This window comes from Pteropus medius, unplaced genomic scaffold (genome assembly GCF_902729225.1).
Source record: "Pteropus medius unplaced genomic scaffold, Ma_sr-lr_union100, whole genome shotgun sequence".
Lineage (NCBI taxonomy): Eukaryota > Metazoa > Chordata > Mammalia > Chiroptera > Pteropodidae > Pteropus > Pteropus medius.
The window spans coordinates 7,713,305-7,734,512 of record NW_024344437.1 but is presented as its reverse complement, the minus strand read 5'-3'; the positions used below and the strand labels follow the sequence as shown (position 1 = coordinate 7,734,512).

Below are 21,208 nucleotides of genomic sequence, written 5' to 3'. Positions count from 1 at the left end.
TAAAAAAGAACAGAAAATCCTGTGGACTAAAGACTGTATTTATCAGCCAATTTAAAGGAACTAATTGTGAAAATAAATAAATATTGATAAGACTTGAACAAATTTGGGGTTCAGTTACTATAAAGACCTGACAATGTTTAAAATATGATAAAGATATTTTTAAAGAGTTCTTATCTTTTAGAAATACATATTAAATACTTATGAATAAAATCATATGAAGTCAAGGATTGCATACAAAATAATTTGGGAAAGTATATATATTTAAAGTATGTGTCGATACTTGTTATGGTTGGGTGATGAACACAGACCAGTTTACTTTTGCATATGTCTAAAACCTTCTAAAATAAAGAATTTTTAATATCGGTAAATGGTCAAAATCAGTCAAGTGGAGAGTATGGATTTATCAAGATTTCTAATTTAGTAGCATATATTTTTAAAACATAAAATGGAAAAAAAATTTAACATCCACTTCGTAAAACATGAATATTACCTTCGGAGACTAATTTTAATTATTTACTACCTGAAAGAGGTTTAAAAACATCATTAATTTAACATAAACATAACAAATTCAGAAACTTTAAAAAACATACCACTATGTAAAGTAATATCTAAAAAATTCTAAATATACATCATCTGCCTGACACTGACAATAAAAAATAATTTCAGTTTGCTAATATTTTACTTACATTTTCCATATAGTTTGGCTTAAAACCCTCTTGCTGTCGCCTCAGTTCTTCCTGCTCTCTGTGTCGGATCATTTCCTCCTCGCGACGACGATGCTCTTCTTCATGTCTAAAAGATTTCAAATAACAATTTCAGCATGATTGACAGGTAAGCCATAACTGGGTATTTTATTTCAAGTTAAACAAAATTTATACAAGTTATATATTATGTCAAATCCGCCAATAATGACTGCCTTTAGCAGATTTTGACCTTCCTTATTCTATTTTACTCCAAATCTTAATTAAATCAAAGAAATAAAGAAACTTAAAATAGGATAAATTAAAAAAAGGTAACATATAACTAGGGTAGTTATATGCTTACAGTAAAAAATTTACAGTCCAAAGCTCAAACATGCACTCTGTTATTTTATAAAGAGAAAAGACTAGAACTCATCACTGCCAAGCAGAGTTCTTAAAGATGCTTGGAACCCATCCACTCCGTGTAAGATATCGTGAAGGACCACACTGCCTGGACAAAAACTCTTAGGTGGAAAAGGAAGTCTGAACAAACCTCCTCACCCCCATTTCATCAACCCACGAAGGGAATCCCTGGAGCAGGTATCAGCCTACCACCTGTTCCTCTAAGTTCAGTTTTATAGGACAATCACTTACTCACTGGCTATGGCTACTCTTAGGCTACAGGACTGTTTGAATAGTTGAGACAGAGACCATGTGACCTGCAAAGCCTAAAATATTTACTATCTAGCCCCTGCCCAGAAAAAAGTTTGTCAGCCTGTCCGTGAGGTATATTCAAGCAATAAAAAATCAAATTACATGTATGTGCAAGATTTCTAGTAAATCAATAATTAGTTATAATACGATTAAGAGGGAAAACCTACAAAATTATTTTGAAGTAATAGACTCTCCGCCCCAAAACAAAAAAGTAAATAGTGAGGACCATATAATGCTGATGCCTCCTCAGTAGGTCTCATTTTCCAGGTCACTTATAAGCACCTTCCTATGCTGACTTTAATACTCAAAATTCAAGACACTTCTTTGTTGTCTGTTGTATAACACTCACCAAGCTAAAGGAAATGGCATTATCTCCCACAGCCAGCAAAAGAAAATGGCTGTCAGGACTTTTGTCAGACCACATGCAAGCAACAGACAATGTCCCTAAGGGGGTTCAAGCAGATTCTGACTATTTTGAGAATTCTAAGTCTCCGATATACTCAAATAAATTAAAAATTCAAGTAAATAGGTTAATCCATTTCTTGGACATTAATACACTCATAAATTTTACTGTTAAGAAAATACTTTCATATTCATATACTGCTGACAATGCACATAAGTACAGGTAAAATTAAAATTTCCCTATTCAAAAGCTCTTAAGGCCAAATGCATTTTGAAATCGAATTTTTCTGATTTTTAAAAGGGTCCATGTACTATTATTATATCTCCAGTGAGATCTGAGGTAGGACCCAAAACTCAATCACATTAATTTTTCTGCAGTGGAATGAACATCCGTCCACATTCTGTGGCAATAATAAAGGTCTGTTATGAACACAACATAAGTGCAGGTCAAGTTCTGCCATCAAACAGGCTCGTATAGGGTCCTGCCACATAATGAATGATACGTGAAAAAGTTTTTGGTTTTCAAAGCTTTTTGGTCTTTGGATTTGCAACAATGACCTTGTTGAGGGCCAATCTGTGATACTAAGATCATTTTACATGTGCGAGCCCATTTCCAGTAGACTAAACAGAAATATCTGCACAAGCGTGCAGGAATGTCTGTACACACAGATTAAACACTGTGGCAAAAGGCTGGAGATACAATCAATTATGAAGGCGGGCAGCCATGGTTCCCTGACTCCAGGTGTTACAAAGTGGCGATCTGCACTTGCAGATGGGAGAATGTCTAAGGTACAGCTGTCAGAAAGAGGCACATACAGGAATGGTGCTCCTACCACTGGCTTTTAAAAATCTCTTGTATGAGCACAGAGAGGGCTGGTATGCATCATACTGGGAATACACTGCGGAAGGGAGTGTTGTTATGTTTATTTTATATACATATGTATCATTATGTGAATTTAATAATGTAACATTTTTAATAAAAAACAAAGTATTTTAAACAAAATTTATAAAGTACTTCTCCCATTGTCAAAGCAATTTTTTCTGATAAAATGTGAAAAGATTTACAAATCAGTAGAAAAAATACAGTAAAAGGGTAACATCACTTTAAATATTTTCTATTTTTTCCTTCCTTTATCCATAAATTCCAAAATTTATTTTGGACTAAGTTGTGATTATACCACAACTGACAATACATAATTTAAATTAAAAAAAAGCATACAGGAACATTCCCTATTGTATATATGTTTGGTTTTCAGTTTTTCTATTCCCTAAGATGTTTTAATAATCATCTTTATATTTAATGTCTCTTCAGGTCAAGGATAACTTCCTAGGTTATATTCACAAATGGAACCAATAAGAAGTGTGACAAGTTTAACATCTTTCACGTTCTATTTAATTGGAAACTGATAAAATCTCAATTATAAAATTATTTTAATCAAAAATAAAACCCTATTAAAAGAAACTGAAGAAGATACAAAGAAATGGAAAGATATTCCGTGTTCTTGGATTGGAAAAATCAACACAGTTAAAATGACATTATTACCTAAAGCGTTATACAGATTTAATGCAATCCCCATCAAAATCCCATCAGCAGTTTTTAAAGAAAGAGAACAAAAAATCATCAGATTTGTATGGAAGCACAGAAAACCCCGAACTGCCAAAGTCATCCTGAGAAAAAAGAATGAGGCTGGAGGCATCACTCTGACCAAGTTCAAATTATACTATAAAGCGACAATAACCAAAACAGCATGGTATTGGCAGAAAAATAAGACACACAGGCTAGTGGAACAGAATCAAGAGTCCAGAAATAAACCTTTATTTATATGGGCAAATAATTTTTGACTAAAATGCCAAAAATATACAGTGGAGAAAGGTAAGTCTCTTCAATAAGTGGTGCTGGGAAAACTGGAAAGCCACCTGCAAAAGAATGAAACTAGACTTGTCTATCACCACACACCAAAATTAACTCAAAATGGATATAAGACCTGAAGCAATAAAGTGCATAGAAGAAAACATAGGAACTAAACTCAAGGACCTTGGGCTTAAAGAGGATTTTATGAATTTGACCTCAAAGGCAAGGGAAGTATGAGCAAAAATAAATGAATGGGACTACATTAAACTAAAAAGCTTCTGCTCAGCAAAAGAAACCATCAACAAGAGACAACCATCTCAATGGGAAAATATATTTGCAAGCAACACCTCTGATAAGGGTCTAATATCCAAAATATTCAAAGAACTCATACGACTCAATAACAACAACAAAAAATAACAAACAATCCAATCAAAAATGGGCAGAGGACCCGAACAGACACTGCTCCCTAGAGGACATAAAATTGGCCAACAAATATATGAAAAGATGCTCAACATCGCTAGCTATTAAGGGAAATGCAAATCAAAACCACAATGAGATACCATCTCACACCTGTTAGAGTAGCTACAATCAACAGGACAAGTAATAACAAATGCTGAAGAGGATGCGGAGAAAAAGGAATCCTCATACACTGCTGGTGGGACTGCAAATTGGTACGGCCACTATAGAAAGCAGTATGGAAGTTGCTCAAAAAACTAATAATTGACCTACTGTATGATCCAGCAATCCCTCTACTGGGTATTTACCCCAAAGACTTGAAAACTCATATTCAAAAAGATATTTCCACAGCGATGTTCATAGCAGCATTATTCACAGTGGCCAGGATATGGAAGCAACCGAAGTGTCCTACAACAGATGACTGACAAAGAAGCTGTGGTACATATATACAATGGAATATTACTCAGCCATAAGAGATGAAATACTGCCATTTGCAACAACATGGATGGACCTCAAGATAATCATACTAAGCGAAATAAGCAAAACAGAAAGGTTGAAAATCACATGATATCACATATGTGGGATATAAGCCTAAAAGCAACAAATGAATGAGACAAATAAACAGAGACTCATGGTCATAGACAATGGACTAGTGGTTACCAGAAGGGAGGGGGAAAATAATAAAATATTTTTAGAAAATTATGCATATATAGTATGAAAAAAATAATAAACTGACATTTAAGAAAATAAATTCTAATGGCATTGTATTAACTTACAACTAAAACAGTAAAAAAAAAAAAAAATGTATTTTAACCTGAAGACCACTAATTATTTTCAGGTCTCATCTATTTCTGTAGGACTCTGGAAAACAGAGAGGGCTCTAAGCACTGAGCTATGACATGATTAGGGAGCAAAGTCCCACTGCTCTTTGTTCCTGTTCAGCACTGTGCCCTCCCCTCCGCCCTTTTCCCAGAGCTCGGACAATCTTGAGAGCCTTATTTATGCAAGTGACGTAAGGAGTGGGGGGAAGAATGAGTGGGAGGATAGCTGAGTGAGTAGGAGAGGTCAGAGGAGGAGTGAAGGAATGAACTAACAGAACAGAAGAACAACTGCTAAGTGGTCAAGTCATGGCCTGAACCAGCCACAGCCTTCTTCACCGCCACAGTCTTCAGAGAATTAAGTGATCCACAAAAACCTAAATAATTTCTTTGTAGCACTGAAAGGAAAACCACAAACTTGTATACCACAAATTATTTAATTTCTCTCAAAATATACTTTCTTAAGCCAGTTGTTTTCAACCTTCCAACTAAGGCAGAACAGAGGCAGAGTACAAACTCTCTGGCCTATTAACAAATTAAAGCCCGTCAGTGGTCACAGCCTCAGGCAGACAAACATCTTCTCTTGAACTGCAATCGCTTATTTGCTTTGTCTTGCAAGTATCAATATGAAATTAAGTTCCCAGACACAATGGTTTTTTTCTCTCCTTTTACGCATACTGCAAAAACCACTCAATATTAAGACAAGCTGTTCACATTTCTTAAATCAATATTCTTACAGCAATTTTAAAAGAAACTCCCCAGCCGCCAAGCACAGGATAAGAGTTATATTTATCGCTGCCTGTTGTGTACTAGAAGTAACCAAACATAAACGTTACTCATCAAATTATCACCCGAGTGTTGAGATATTTTTACTATTAGTACATAGAATTCCAAATTGAATCTCATATACGCCTGCCTATTAAGTAAGAGTAATAAAAAATCATTCGATGGAAAATTACCATATATGCAGAATACTTATCCCATCAGGCGCCCAACATTCCACTTCTCAGGAGCCCAGGCAGTGTTAAGCCCCAGCAGACGCCCCGCACCACCTCCCTGTGCTTCGCTTGCTCTTTAATGACCTGACCATTCCAGCTGAGGGCCGCCTCCCTCCACAGAGGCAAGACTTGTGTCTTCTGTCCCTGCTGTATCCCCAATGCCTAGGGTACTGTTTTTCCCCCCTTATTTTTAACTAATTTTAAACTTACAGAAAAGCTGCAAAAACAGTGCGTGTCTACATATGCTTCATGCAGCATCTCCATATATTAACATCTAACATAACCACAGGACGATTATGAAAACTAGGAATTAACACTGGTATAACACCACAGTTTCACTAGTTTCCCCACTAATGTCCTTCTGTTCCAGGACCCTGTCCAGAATCCCACACTGCATTTAAGTATTATTCCTCCTTAGTTTCCTTCAGTCTGTAACAGTTCAGTCTTTCTTGGTCTTTCATGAACTTTGACACTTTTAGAGAGAACTGATTATTTTGCAGGATGTCCTTCAATTGAGGTTTGTCTTAAGTTTTCTTGTGACTAGTGTGAAGCTATAAATTTTTGGCAAGAAAACCAAAAAAATGATATTGTACCCTAAATCATATCGAGGGACTCCTGGTGCCAACGTCTTATAACAGGGGACATAAACCTTAACACCTGGTAATGGTGTCTGCTGGATTCCCTAACTTTACTAGTTTTCTATTTGTCCCTAATACACAGAGAGTATGTGAATCCTATTCCCAAGTTTCTGTGCAACAACTTCAGCGGCCATTAGGCCTGGTCTGTAATCGCCACCACTGCAGGGCTGCCCACTGGGGATTATCTCTCTCATTCCTTCCATGTTTATTAACCAGAATTCTATAAGGATGAGCTGCCTGTTCCCCATTCATCCATCCATCTATCCACCACTTCTATCGGTACAGACTTATGGATATTTATCCTACAGTTTAAAATCTAACACTATCATTTTTTATTTTATTGCTAGGATTGCTCCGGCTTTGGCCAGTAGGAGCTCCCTTGGTTTGGCTCCTTTGTTTTCCACATGCTCTACTCTTTTCTGAGTACATTATTACCATCTGGCACAAGAGATTCCAGGCTCATCTTAAACTTTTCGGTCCCGGAATTAACCACTTCTCCAAAAAGTCCTTGTTCCTTCTATTGGAGGATGGTGTTTATAAACAAAAATCTGGGCACTAGATGCACTTGCTGTTACTGAGGCATCACTGCTTCTAGGCGAGCAGCGCTTTGAAATATGTCTGCATAAACCCACACATACGCACACATCTCTATTTCTGTATCTGTCTCAATTAAATACCAGAGTTCATACAGACATACCTCTAATCCCAATGCAATACCACAGGATTCATTTTAATTGTAGCCTTTCTCCTTTCTTTCCTTCTCCAACAATGAGAAACCTTGTTATCCAGATTTATTAACTTGTTCACTTAAAAAAGTATATACATTACTCTTAACAAAGATCTGATCAAAGAGAAAACAAGCGTATACATGAAGTCGTTTCCGAATTGTTAACTCATATCTCTGTGGGAAACAAATTTACTAACTAGATTACAGAATTAATAGTCTTTCTTATCACTACTCTACAATATCCAAACAAGACACTGTTTTCCAAAATTATTTAGGTTCCTTGTTTTCTTCCTCCAGGTGCTTTCAGTGTGATATTATCATCCATTTGTAACATAGTTCAGTACTTTTATTATGTTTGTACCCTATTTGAGGTTCTCCCACATTCTGTTTGGTTTTAATTATTTGTTTATTTTTGTCAGTATGTGAAGAGTAAGGTACTACTAAAAGCTTAGCTGACAGGTATAAATATAAGAAGAGAAAGCTGGATTCAGATAGAGTTTTATGTTATAAGACATAAAAACCCTTTGTAAAAGCAGAAGAGATTTTTATCACATTTACATAAAAAGGGAAAAAAGCAACAAGAAAACATAAGGGAAAAGGTCCCTCAAGTTAGGAGCTCATGTGAAGAGCCATATACAACAGTGACTCTACAACTTCAGGATCAGTCAGAACCTCCAGGATTTGTTAGAGATCTGCCCCTAGTTTCTTGGAGACGTCTGACCCTTTCTAACGACTTCCCAGGTTAGAATACTGACGCTGCCTGTCCAAATACACAATCTGAGAATAAGTAGGGTGGGCTAAAATCAGAGTAGTTCCAAAACAGAAACACTAATAAATCACTGACAAACCAGGTACAAAGGTGGAAAAGTTCATCAGAACACAGTGAACACAACCTGTCCCCAGGCTGCGACAACGCCCATACTCGCTCCCTGCTGCACTAACATATTCCCGGTGAGCACCCTCACCACCACGAGCACTTACTACTTTTTTAGCACTTTCAAAAACAAAACTTTATGCTTGCTTTCATCCATCATAGCTTGTTTATAACACTTCCTACTATAAATTTTGAAACTTTTTAAAGAGCAACATTTATCTCATATTTCACAAATACTGCAAGTAAAAGAGATGTTAAATTTTTTTTACATATCGTGGATCAACCACTCTCCCAAACCTCCTTAACCTAAAAGATTTTAAATTTAACCATCTTAAAATCATCTTTAAACTATCCCAACTGTCCATTATGTACTCAAAATTTAAATCCCCATACCCTTTTTACCACGGATTCCACTTCCAGAAACCCTTTTTAAATCTTTTTCCATTTAGGAAAAAAAAAGTACAGCTCCAACAGAAATGCTGTTTTCTAGGATTTAACATTTTCAGCGATCCAACTACTAAAAACAGAATGCCATAAATAGAATGTCATTTATTTCCAAAGACTATCAATATACTAGAGCGATGCGAAAAGAATAAAAGTGAGATATCTCATGGCAAATCTTGGGGGTAAGGTCAGGATAGTAGTCGGCGAGTTATCTTGGGGCAAATGGGAAAAGGGTTAAACAAATTATCAGAAGCACAAAGATGCATAAAAGGCATTCATAGTAGTGTTATACACAGGAAACAAATTAAAACTAAGAGCAATTCAAATATGTCTATCCCTGGAAAATGGTCCAGTCAGTCACAGTGCAACCTTACAATAAATTAAATGTAATAGTGCCTAAGACCCTTATGTAAGTTCACAATGTATGCACTCGGTGTCCGTAACTAGCTAAAAAATCCTAAAAATTATGCTAGTTCATGGGCTAATACCCTTAGTCAAGAATGGACATTTCAAAAAATATTTTCCAACTTGTACGACTTGTTCATAATGGGCCAAGTGGCGTTGCAATAGCACGCATAAGAACTGTGTGGTCATGTTACATAGTGCTCTTTTACCTCAATTGTATTTGCTTCCGTTTTTGCAGCTCTTGGTTTCTAAGTTCTTCCAAGCGTCTGAGTTCTTCTTGGCGCCTCATTAAATCTATAAAATATTGATTACACATTAATATTTTTAGCTTCCCTTTGTGTATTTTTACATCAGTAAGCATACATTCTCTATTACTTGCAATATATTTAGTAACTTATTCATACTCATGCACTTAGCTTGTCTTTTTGTCTATTCTACCATCTTATAATGAAAGATTTTAAGCTGTGTAATTAATTAAATCAATATATTTTCTGGTCCTGTTTCCTCATGTGTAAGAGAATAATAAAATTCATCTTTCTGTTCAGAAATTAAAATAGTAATTTTTTAAACAGGGTCTAGAAGAGACTAAGAACAGAATAAATAGTAGTTATTTTTTCATTCGCATTCTTTTATACAAATTAGAATGTTTTTAATTTATTGGGGTGACATTAGTTAATAAAATTTATAGGTTTCAAGTGTACATTTCAATAGCACATCGTCTATATATATACTGCGATGTGCGTTCACCAAAGTCAAATCTCTTTCCATCATCATCTATTTGTGGAATTTTTTCAACAGCAAGTGCAAAGCTCAAAAAGACGCCTTGGGAGACATCAGCACAGGGAACATAAGAAAGAGATGGGACAAGAACCAGGTCAGACAGAGTAGGAATAATGAGACAGGACACTGCATACACCCCAAAGAACCACCTTCCCAACACAACTAGCATAAGATTCCTCCTGCATGGAGAAACATCTGAGAAGTAGTGAATAAACTTCCCAAGTGCTAAAACTCTTTGTAATACCAAATCATGTGTGCATACATGCAGATTTAAAAAAATAAAAAAATTAAAATACTCTAGATGGCACAATTATTGGCTGCTTTTATTTTCCTTTTCTCATCATATTATCTGATTTGTAAAATGAACATAAATTACCTCAATTTAACATTTTTAAATAAATCACGGTATTCAGAATTTCCCTAACGCTAACAGTTACAGCTAACTTTCAAAAACCCTTACATCACACCCATAACCAGGCTGGCACCACAACTCTAACAAGGTAAATGTACCCATTTTGCAGACTGAACAGAATGAATTATGTATGAGTTAGGCAAAAGGAAAAAGATGCATATAGATTATAACTGTGCTCCAGTCATCCAGCTATTGCATGGTTCAGCTAGGACACACAGCCAAATCTATCCTTGTTCCAAAGCTCGTTCCAAAATGCCAGTATGCCAAACCTGGATGGTCAGACTCAACTGGGAAACTTAAAAAATTAAAATTAGGGAGGGGGGAGGCAAATGGGGTAAAAAGGATCAAATATGTGGTGACAAAGAAATCGAACTATGGGCAGTGAATGTACACTGCAAAATACGTATGACTTACTGTTGTACACTTGAAACTTACTGGATTTCGTTAACGAATGTCACCATAATAAATAAATAAATAAATTTAAAAACAAATTAAAAGGGATTTTAGGGCTCTGCTCAGGAAAGTCAGTTTTGGTTTATGTGGTAGGGACCAGGTGATTCAAATAACAAGCCAGTTAACACTTGGCTGTTAGCTATCTTAACAGCCATCAAACATGACTACGATGATTTCAAACATTTATTATCACTAGCTGTCAACCTTAACTGCTCCCTAGAATTATTTAAGCATCTTTAAATCACAGACCAATTAAATCAGAATCTCTTGGGATGTGGACCAGCCATCAGTGTTTTTTGAAGCTCCCTAGATGACTCCACTGTGCAACTAACGAGAGCCACACAATTAGTGAATAATTCCGTTAGCAGGAGAAACCTAGTACAGACCAAAAGTATATAATCTACTTATGTGCCTAAGAGGAAATTCTACAATGAGCCAAAGTATGGAAAATGTCTTACTATCAATTGTCTCAGAAAGTCAAGCCAGTATTTCCTTCAACAATTTTATCAGTTTTATAGGTTAGCTGCTCTTAACAGACTACCTATCATAGAGTATTATAAATGTAAAAACATGTATTACATTTTCTTTCATGAAAAGGAATAAGAAAAAAACATAAATGTTTGTTTTCTGACAACTGGATTTCCTTTTAAGCTGTGCCAGTTGAAAACGCTGCTTTAACCACTCAGGTATTTCCTTACCTGTAACATTGGTATAATAATTAGCTCCAACGATCAGACAATTAACTTATAAGCACATTATCTGATACTAAACAGGAGCACTATCAACTTAAAACTACCATTTTACATCTGCTAAATTATTTCTTTTATGTTGCTAATATCCAAATTTCCTGAAATTTCACTTAAGTGTATATATCTATACACTGACATAATAATATCCTCCTGGGGGAAAATTGCCAAAATATATATATAAAACTAAGATATGTTTTTATCCTTTGATCCAGTAAAGCACACAGGAATTTTTCTTAAATATATAATCCAAAGGTATCCACAGACATGAAGACATTAGCTGCAGCTCTACTTATTACTAGACCAAATACATGCTTACCTAACAAATGTAATGATTAAAGAAACCATAAAACAGTATCTACACTATAATTTCAATGCATCACAAATATAGGCACATAGCAAAAGGAAGAAGAGGGGAATACAAATTTAAAGTTTGCTTTACTAGACTGTAAGAAAGTGTTTTCTCAATTTAATAGCCTTCGAGTCACGAAAACTGAATGTATGCTCCGTGATCTACCAAGTCCATTTTCTAGAAATACAGGAACTGAATCTATAGATTGAAAGGACATAAGTAGACCCAAGGAAAAGTTGAAATATTATGGTGTCCAACAAGTTATCTCTTGAATATAAGAATGGACAGATGAAAAGATGTAATAAAGCAAGTATGGTAGAACACTAATAACAGAATGTAAGTAGTGAAGACCTTAAAATACTTTCAAGTAATTATGTTTAAAATTTCTCATAATGAAATGTTGGGGGAAAAACATATCTTGGATAAGTTACCAGACTTTAAAAAGAAAATTTCAAATGAAAGTCTGGTAAAAGGATCAAGTCACTTACCAGGGAGGAAAAAACACGGGCTCCCCACACAGAAACAGTCAATGCTAGAAGACAATGAAGCATGCTATCAAGTACTGAATGAGGGAAATCCGTGAATTTCTACCATCCAAGCACCAGTTTAAAGTACAAGGATCACAGAGGTATTTTAGAACATGCAAGAACTCCAAAAAATGTTGCTTTTATGAACCCTTCTTAAAGAAATCATGGGAGGATAAACATCCATTAACTGACGAACAGAAAAGTGATGACTCAATCTACTCAAAGGTTAACTATTTAAACAGATGAAAATTATAGTTAAAGAAAATGAAAACAGAATTTTGACTAGACAACTGCACTTCCATGTTCATTGCAGCATTATTCACACTAGACAATATATGGAAGCAACCTAGGTCTCCATCAAGGGATGACTGGATCAAGAAAATGTAGTGTATATAATATACAATGTGGTGTACATATAGACACACAGGTGCACACACATACAATGTACATACAAAAGGATATAGATGCACACACAATAGAACATTCCTAAGCCATAAGAAATACATACATCTTAGCAAATTTTTGTAAATGCTGATATCCTGTCATTTGAGACAACATAAATGGAACTTGTAGGTGTTATTCTCCGCGAAATAAGCTAGACAAAGAAAAACAAATACTGCATGGTGTAACTTGTATGTGAAATCTAAAAAATAAGTCAAACTATAAAAAACAGAGTAGAAAAGTGGTTGCCAGGAACTGGGAAGATGGGGGCAACAAGAAGTTGATGAAGGGGTACAAACTTTCAGCTGGAAGATGAGTAAGGCCTGGAGATCTAATGTATTACATGGTGGCTATAGTTGATAACACTATTAGATAGTTGAAAGTTACTTAAGAGAGAATTAAATGTTTTCACCAAAATAAAAATAAGTAAATCCAGCTTTTACACTTAAAAATAAAATTAAACCAATGTCATAAGTTCAGACAAAACAGAACCAAATTAATAAACATTGAGATGAAAAGAAGGAAGAGCTGAATATGCCAATTTCCTTGTTTTTTTTCTTTGGTAATCGGGAATCGAAAGATATCATTTAAAGGAATATACTTCTTTTTCTTGATTTATCATAAATAATACAGAAAAATCCAGTGATGGAATAGAGAATAGTAATGAAATGCATAGTGGAGTTAATATTATCCATTCAGTTATAAAACTACAGTAACAAAGGTTGACACAAAAATAAGCATGAAAAAAATTTTGGAACTGCCTACTATACTTATGATTAAAAACAAATAGATAAGAAAAAACATAACTTATAATAAATGTAAAAGAGATTTGGCTCTAGAAAAGACTAAACAAACATCAGTAAAGTATAAAGCAATTATTAAAGGGTAGTGGTATGTCCAATTAAGAATATTTACAAAAATTTGCTAAGATATATACATGAAGATTCATTGCAGCATTATTTGTTCTAAAAAACTGGAAAGAGAAATAGATAACAATCAGTAGAGGATGAGCTAAATTACAGCCACTGAACGGAATATCACACATCTATTTAATATAAGGCTGATGTGCGTGTGTATGTCTGTGTGTGTGTGTGTGCACACTTATGCAGAAAGTAAAATATCAAGATGCAGAAAGATAAGCAGGGTTTTTGTTATAAATACACACATCTACCAAGATATGCACGACTTTCTTCACTAAAGGATTCAGAAGAACCAGCGATCCCCACACATAGCAGCAGTGGGACGGGAAGGGGACTTCTGTACCGTCTGAGTTTTCTACTTCCACAGTATGTAGACTAGAGGGTCTCAACTTCCTACAGAGCCCCAGAACTGAGACTATCTAAAGTCCCTCCCCTAGCTGAGCACACCTTTACAAATGATGGGTGGAAAATATCATTGTAAAACCAAAAAGAAAACTAAATTTTAAACAAACACTGAAATGAATTTATCACCTGCAGACTTTTGCTAAAAAAATTACAAGATGTACTTCAGCGAAAGTGAACCCAGAAGCAAGGAGTACGGTAACACAAAGCAATGTGCTTTCCTAATAGTATAAACCAAAACAATGTATACAAAAGAACAATAAAAACTCATGGGAAATAACTTTGCAAAATTACTCTGCTCCAAGTCCCAATGCCCTTGGGGTAACACAGTTTATTAAGACTTCTCTGAGGCCTAATAAAACAGCGTCCTGTGTCATCACTCCACCCTCAGTCCCTCGGGCAGCATCTCCTACAACTAACAGTAAATACATGCTTAAGTAATTAACGGCTGTTATACTCCAGTTCGTTTGTAAGGAGCAGCAACAAATCCTTTGATGTTTACACTTCTAATCAATGTTATTTCCTAATCATGGCATGACAGTAGATAATGGGAAAATAAAGTGGCAAAGTGCCTGGCAGGCTACGAGCAGAGAATGGACAGAAGTTCTAGAGTAATCACAGCACCAAGGAAACTAACGTTTGTTAAATTTCCCAGTTGATTCTGGTGTGTAACCAAATTTTAAAATCATGAAACCAGCGGACTGGATAAACTTGAAGCTCTCTTCCAGCTCTAAGCAGCCAATGATTTTGGACTTTATCTTCGGTAACAAATTGCGAGACTATCTTTAAACATACTACATGATATGAATGAGTTTAATTTTATTAGAAAACATACAGACTGCTAGGTTTAGGGTCCAAATAAACCAGATGTATGACTAGTTTCTATTGTTTGTTCAAATGAATTTTGTTTTAATTTATCTGACATCAGCACAGGTATTCAGTGACTGGATCATAAATAATCATTTACCGAACAGAAAGAAAAAAGAAAACCCAAGATTTTATTCTAAAGGTAATGAGAACCTGCCAAAAGGATTTAAGAGATTGAACAGTGATCAAATTTTCACCTTTCAAAGAAATACTCTAATATAAAGAATGGTATAGAGGAGGATGGCAGAAATACCATAAGAAGGCTACTGCAAAATCCAGGCAGGCATCTGTGGTGCCTTGATCTCTGGGGGCAGCCAAGAGAAAGTAGAAAAATGTTTTCAGAAAAGCTAAATAAAAAAAAAAAAATTTAAGAGCAAAATAATAGAAATTGGACATTTATGCAAAGCTATTAGTGAAAAAGATGAGTTATAGAAAGAACCAGAAAAATCTGGAGAATTAAACAAGAAAAAAAGGGAAAGAGAATAATAATAAAGACAGGCATAAAAAGAGAAAAAGGAAACAAGAAGTGAGCTAGTATATATTTAAACAGCTTGTCATGTTGCTGGGTATTTGACCAGTAATATGAGAGTCAACTATCACCCTTTATGACTGCTCTTAGAAATTCAGTCAGCTCAGTCTCAAGTGTTTAAAATGTTCCTGCCAATTACTAAGAATTTAGTCTTCCTGAATCCCTATACCCACTAGCACATACGAATCTTTATCTCTGCTAAAGATATTTGCCATCTTTTGACACGTAGTAATAGCCAGCATTTGTCCTAATTCTCTCCACCAAACAAAATCTTGATATGTGACTTTATACTGTATCTATGTACCAAGAATTACCCACAGAGCTTCTCTTTTTGCCAGCAGAATCATGTATTTGCTACTGGCGAAATTTAACAACCTTAATTACCTCCGACAACATTACTTAATGTAGGTAAAACTTATTTTTAATAAATTTTAAAGGAAGTTCTTTCAGAAAAGGGAGATTTTTGTTCTAACATGTTGAGTTCCAACTGTCTCTAAACTCCTAACTGGCAACTTAAATAGTACTAAACATCAGTGAGAAATATAAATGAATCTCAAGGAAGAAAACCGTAACACATCTACATGAAACCCATTTTTACCTTGCCTCATTAGCATTAACTGGTGCTCGTGCCTAGCTGCTTCCATCTCTGCCTCCAGTTTCTCTTTGGCTTCTCTGATGTTTCTATCAACCTGCTCGCGCTGCTGCTTTTCCATTTCGTCAAGAGCCTTCCACCGAGATGCATACTCAAATTCAAATGTCCCAGGTTGAGCGAAACGTGGTGGCTGTTCTCTTTCCCTAAGTTTACATTTAAAAACATACAGAAATGTATGTTTAAAAGGTAAAACAACAAATAAAAATAGTAAGAACTACCGTTTACTGACCACTTAACAAAGTTCATGGCACCATGTCAAAAAAGTAATTTATATGAACTGCCTCATGGCAATGTTGTGATGTGAGTTTCAACCAGCCTGAGTTTGAGAACCTGCCCAAGGACACCCAACTGATAAGTAAGGGAACTTAGGCAACTGGATGCTGTAACTCATACTCCTCCAATTATCACCTCCAGTAAGGTCTTTCTGGTATTCAACAATTTTATTTTACATAAGGCAGTCTGCAATACATGAATCGAATGTGCCCTAAGCTCATTGTCTGCATTAATTTTTTTTTCTAACAGCAGTTAACTTTTAGGGATAGCAGTAAAAGCAGATAGTGCTGGGTTAATTGGCTAGGACGAAAAATTAAGGCCTAACTTACTATAAGTTGTTCAATACTTGTTTCCTTTTCTAGACTATAAATTCAGGACATGAAATGTCTGTTAACTGTTAAACCTCAAGTACCTACCGCCGTATCTGACATATCACACAGTTCTTGAATAAAACATGATGAACAAGCAATTGACCCAAAATTTTTTTAAAAAATAAAGACCTGTGAATATACCTGAAATTCAAAGAAATTCTTCAATTATATTTGCCTATCATAGCTTCTATTAAAAACTGATAAAACCACAATCTCCAGCCCACCAATAAAAGTATAGATGCCTTGCTTTCATAAATTTTAACTTTTATTTTGGGGTGGGGAGGGGAAGATGGGTGGGTGGGACAAAGATGGGAGATAACTGGGAGGCTGTCACAGAGGGAAAGATGTAGTAACAAAAAATAGCTTCAAGGATTTTCCAATGTATATAAAAAAAATCAAAATTAATCACAATCTAGGTAGTCTGATCCTACAGAACAGACTTGAACTTTGTTCTTTTTAAAGCACTGTCTGAGAAAGGAAAAGGAATAGGGGTATCTACCACTCACTAATTTTTCTGAAAGAGTTGTTTATTTAGTCAATAGTTTCTATGTCAGACCTTGACTACAATAATAAATATTAAGAATTACTTTTCTCCAAAGGAAAAACACTTCTTAAATTTTGAATTTTGGGAGTTAGAAATGAATTTGAACCATGGCTCTTATGCTTTGTAAACATTTCATTCTGAGCCTAACTCTTTAGTAATAAAACTAGGAATATAAGATTATAAGGTTTGCTGAAATAATTAAATCGTTATGTGAACAAATATTGTCTATAAATTCTACTTCTTGTACATCCTTATAATTCCAGTTGCTAACTCCTGAATCCAAAAGAATACTCTACCTCAAATTTGTAATGATTAGCTATAACCAGAAAAAAAAAGGGTCAAGAGAACAAGAAATCAGTCATTTTTTGAAAAATGGCATTATGAGAGAGACTAAAATGGTTATGAATTACAACTGATTGCTATTGATGCTTCTTCCTTCCAATAACGTCTTCTCTTGCTCTCAGCAGGACACACTCGGCTAGCTGTCCCCCTTACTCCACCGACTGCTCTCACTCGGTCTGTGCTGATTTCCCTTCTGATCTTCTCAACCTCTAAGTACTGGAGTATTCCAGGGTTCAGTCCTTTGACAGTTTCCTATCCCATCAGATAACTCTAGCCCAGACAACTCATCTAAAATCAGATAAAACTCCATGCACTGACTTGACATCTCTACCTCGATGTTCAAAAGCCACCACAAACTTAACATGTCCAAAACGGGGTTTCTGATCTTCCCCTCCCCACCTCCGTCTGCTCCTCCTATAGGATTCTCCTAATCAGTCATTAGCAACTTCCATACTTCCAGTTACTTAGGCCAAAAATCTTATAATCATCCTTTTAACTCTGACTCCCATATGTCCATACCCATCAGCAAAATCTGAAGTCTACTTTCAAACCACACCCAAAACCTGACCCCTTCTCACCGTCACCACTGTCACCACTGTCACCACTACTCCATGTCAGGAGGCTCCCAAATCCTCTCTTAACTCTTTAGAATCTACTCTTAAAACAGAGCCAGAACGCGCCTGTTAAATTTAAGACTAAGTCACTACTCTGGCTCCTTTCTCATAAAACACCAAAGCCAAACCAAAGTCAGCTCAACGGCCTACAAGGCATAATAATCTGCGCCCCTCCCGGTATGTCCTAGCTCTACCTCGTCCCCACTGTTTCCCCCTTACTTGCTGTGCTCCAGCTGAGCCAGCCTCTTCACTGCTCCGGGAACATGCCAGAGTCCTCCCTTGGGGCTTCTGTACTTATGTTCTCTCTGCTGAGATCACATCCTCTACTCCACTCCACTGCTGATTTTCTCTCATTCCTTCAAGCTGTTAACCAAACATCACCCTCAAGTAGGCTGTGCTAACCCCCAGTATAAAAGAGCCACACTCCTCAGCTCCCCAGCACCCACTTTTCCCTGTCTTGTCATCTTACTTACTGTTTACCGACCTTATTACTCCCACACAGCATGAAATTCTAGTCTATTCTGTTCACCAAGAGATCTCCAGCACTAGGTACACAGCCAGCATCGATTTGTCATTTGAATGAACAAAAATAACAACAAAAATTCAACTAACTGTACTAAAATCAAAGAATGCTACTTTAAAAAAATTCATAAAATACCATTTAGAACATACAGGTTATCAAATCTTAAAATCACAACATCCACTTTTTGATCAGGATGAATACTTATATACATGTACATATATATATATATATACACACATATATATATATATATATACACACATCAATGAATATAAATTGGTATATTTCTGGAGAACCATTTGCCAGTATTAATCAATGTTAAATATGTATGCCTTTCGACCTAAACCTCTATATCTCACTTTAGTGATCTTTTTTAAATAGTACTTCTCACTACTTGATATGTTTAATAGTGACTGTGAGAGAGAGAGAGAGAGAGAGAGAGAGAATGTGTATGTGCGTGTGTGTGCGTGTGCGCGCGCGCGCGCACAACAAGAAATGTAAGCATCATGAGGGCAAACAGTTCGAAGTAGCACTCGGAGTACCCAGAATAGCACCTGGCACAAAGGGCATCCAGTATTTGTTGAATTCATGGATACAAATATATTATTTATTATAATAAAGAAGTTATTCATTAAATATTAATACAAGGTAGTCACAGAGGTAATTTACATAAAAATATATCATACTGAGTGAAAAGCAACTCGTAAAAGAATAATATACAACATGTCAAAAATAGGCTTTTTTCTTTTTTCTCTCTAAAGGGTTCTTACCCTGTGTCAAATTATTTATCTAGGACTTTCCCCACTCTACCTCCCAAAAATGTCTCTTTGAACTTATACCTGAAGTATACTAATTAAAGAAATATTTTTAAAGTTATCTAGATTTCACTGTTTCCCTGGCATAAATATTACTGACAGTCTCCTCCTACCCACCTACTCCTGCCCCAATTATAAAAGAGGAGACTTCTCTAAGTTAACGGTTCACCCACATACAAAAGAAAACTAACACTCCACGCAGATCAGGCCACTCTATTAACCAGATTATATCACTGAACAGAACACCCTACAATCCAACAATACCTGAAAACAAATGTAATAAATACCTTGGATGTCACTTATCTAAAGTATCTTTATTAATAATATCTTACTTATGATATTGTTGAGTTTTCTGCATTAGCTTCTCTGGCAAGCCATCTTCATCATCAAACTGTTCCATGGGCTCCACGATGACTGGACGTGGGGTCCTAGATAGGTGAAAAGCATTAATAAAAATAAACGCAGTATCTAGAATATCCTCCTAGAAATTTTTTAATTCCAAGTTATACACTTGGAAAATGTCTCTCAAGAAAAATGCTCAGAAGTCACCACACTCATAAAATCAGTTAACGGTCATTTGCTGAGCCAGACGCAGGTGGCCATCTAAGTCAGCACAGAATCTACTCAAGGTGACAGAAAAGCAAACCAACAACTATGAACCTGAGTAACCACTGCAGTTAACTTTTACAAAGTACAATGGAGAATGCAAACCTAACTCCTGTTTTATGCATGTGGTGTCATGTCCCCATGTCCCACACCTCAAACTCCCATCTCCGCCCACCGCCCCCTGCCTTTCTTCATCTAATCAGTCTTGTTCAGAAGTCTTTCTAAAACCTAAAAGGAGGTGACAAGGTAGCCAAATGGTTAAGTCGATGGACTGTGAAACTCTAAAAGGAGACCTAAAAGGTATCAGCCAGGCAAAAGAGAAGGAGGAGGGAAGAGTCAGAAGAGTGAAAGATTTAGATACGACTTGGGAACCCTCCTTCTTACTATTTTCCTAAAGTAAGAGGAAGGGGAAGCTGAATGAGGGAAAGAAAAGGAGAATAAGTGGAGTGGATGATATGCTGATATTAAATTTTTCCTTGCTATCAGTCTCTCATGCAGAAAAAAGTAAAATCTATTTATAGTGCCTTCTGAACAGAGATGCTTCAGAGAAACGAGTCACTTTTAACCTTTGGGTTGTTAACAGAAAAGCTGGAAAATGAAGGAGCTTTCTGGACTCCAAAAGTATTCCTCTTATAAGTAAAGATCCAGAGATTATCAAAAACTTTAAATCATAAATTATAGGAAAAGATATAAAATAATTATTTTTAAAAAACTCCTGGGCTACTGGAGTCAAATACCATGGGAGTGATGGAGACAGTAAGATTACAGAAACCTCATATAAACTGAATGGGAACCCAGAAGAAAAGAGACTTACAGGCCTCAATTTCCAGGGTGAGACCACATTCCCAACATGTAAGAACAGAAACAACGAAGAATGAGTAAATACAGCCACAAAGAGTACATGCGACCCAATGAGGTATGAGAAAGTGGTTTAAAATTCCTGAGTCTGGTCAACCCATGGGAAGATGAGGTACTTCTAAGAGGGCCAAAGGGGCCCAGGGACAAAATGATGATGTACCATATGGACTCCT

General features: G+C 35.9%; 1 protein-coding gene across 1 annotated transcript in view; it reads right to left on the bottom strand.

Annotated features, from left to right (window-relative positions):
* Window positions 1-21,208, bottom strand: part of PSPC1 (paraspeckle component 1) — a 58,067-nt gene that overhangs the window by 24,946 nt on the left and 11,913 nt on the right. Inside the window, exons 3-6 of the mRNA XM_039873060.1 lie at window positions 19,904-19,999; window positions 16,036-16,232; window positions 9,218-9,302; window positions 687-792 (exon numbers count right to left, since the gene is read on the bottom strand). Of these exons, the coding sequence (XP_039728994.1) occupies window positions 687-792; window positions 9,218-9,302; window positions 16,036-16,232; window positions 19,904-19,999 (484 nt within the window). The remainder of the gene's footprint in view (window positions 1-686; window positions 793-9,217; window positions 9,303-16,035; window positions 16,233-19,903; window positions 20,000-21,208) is intronic.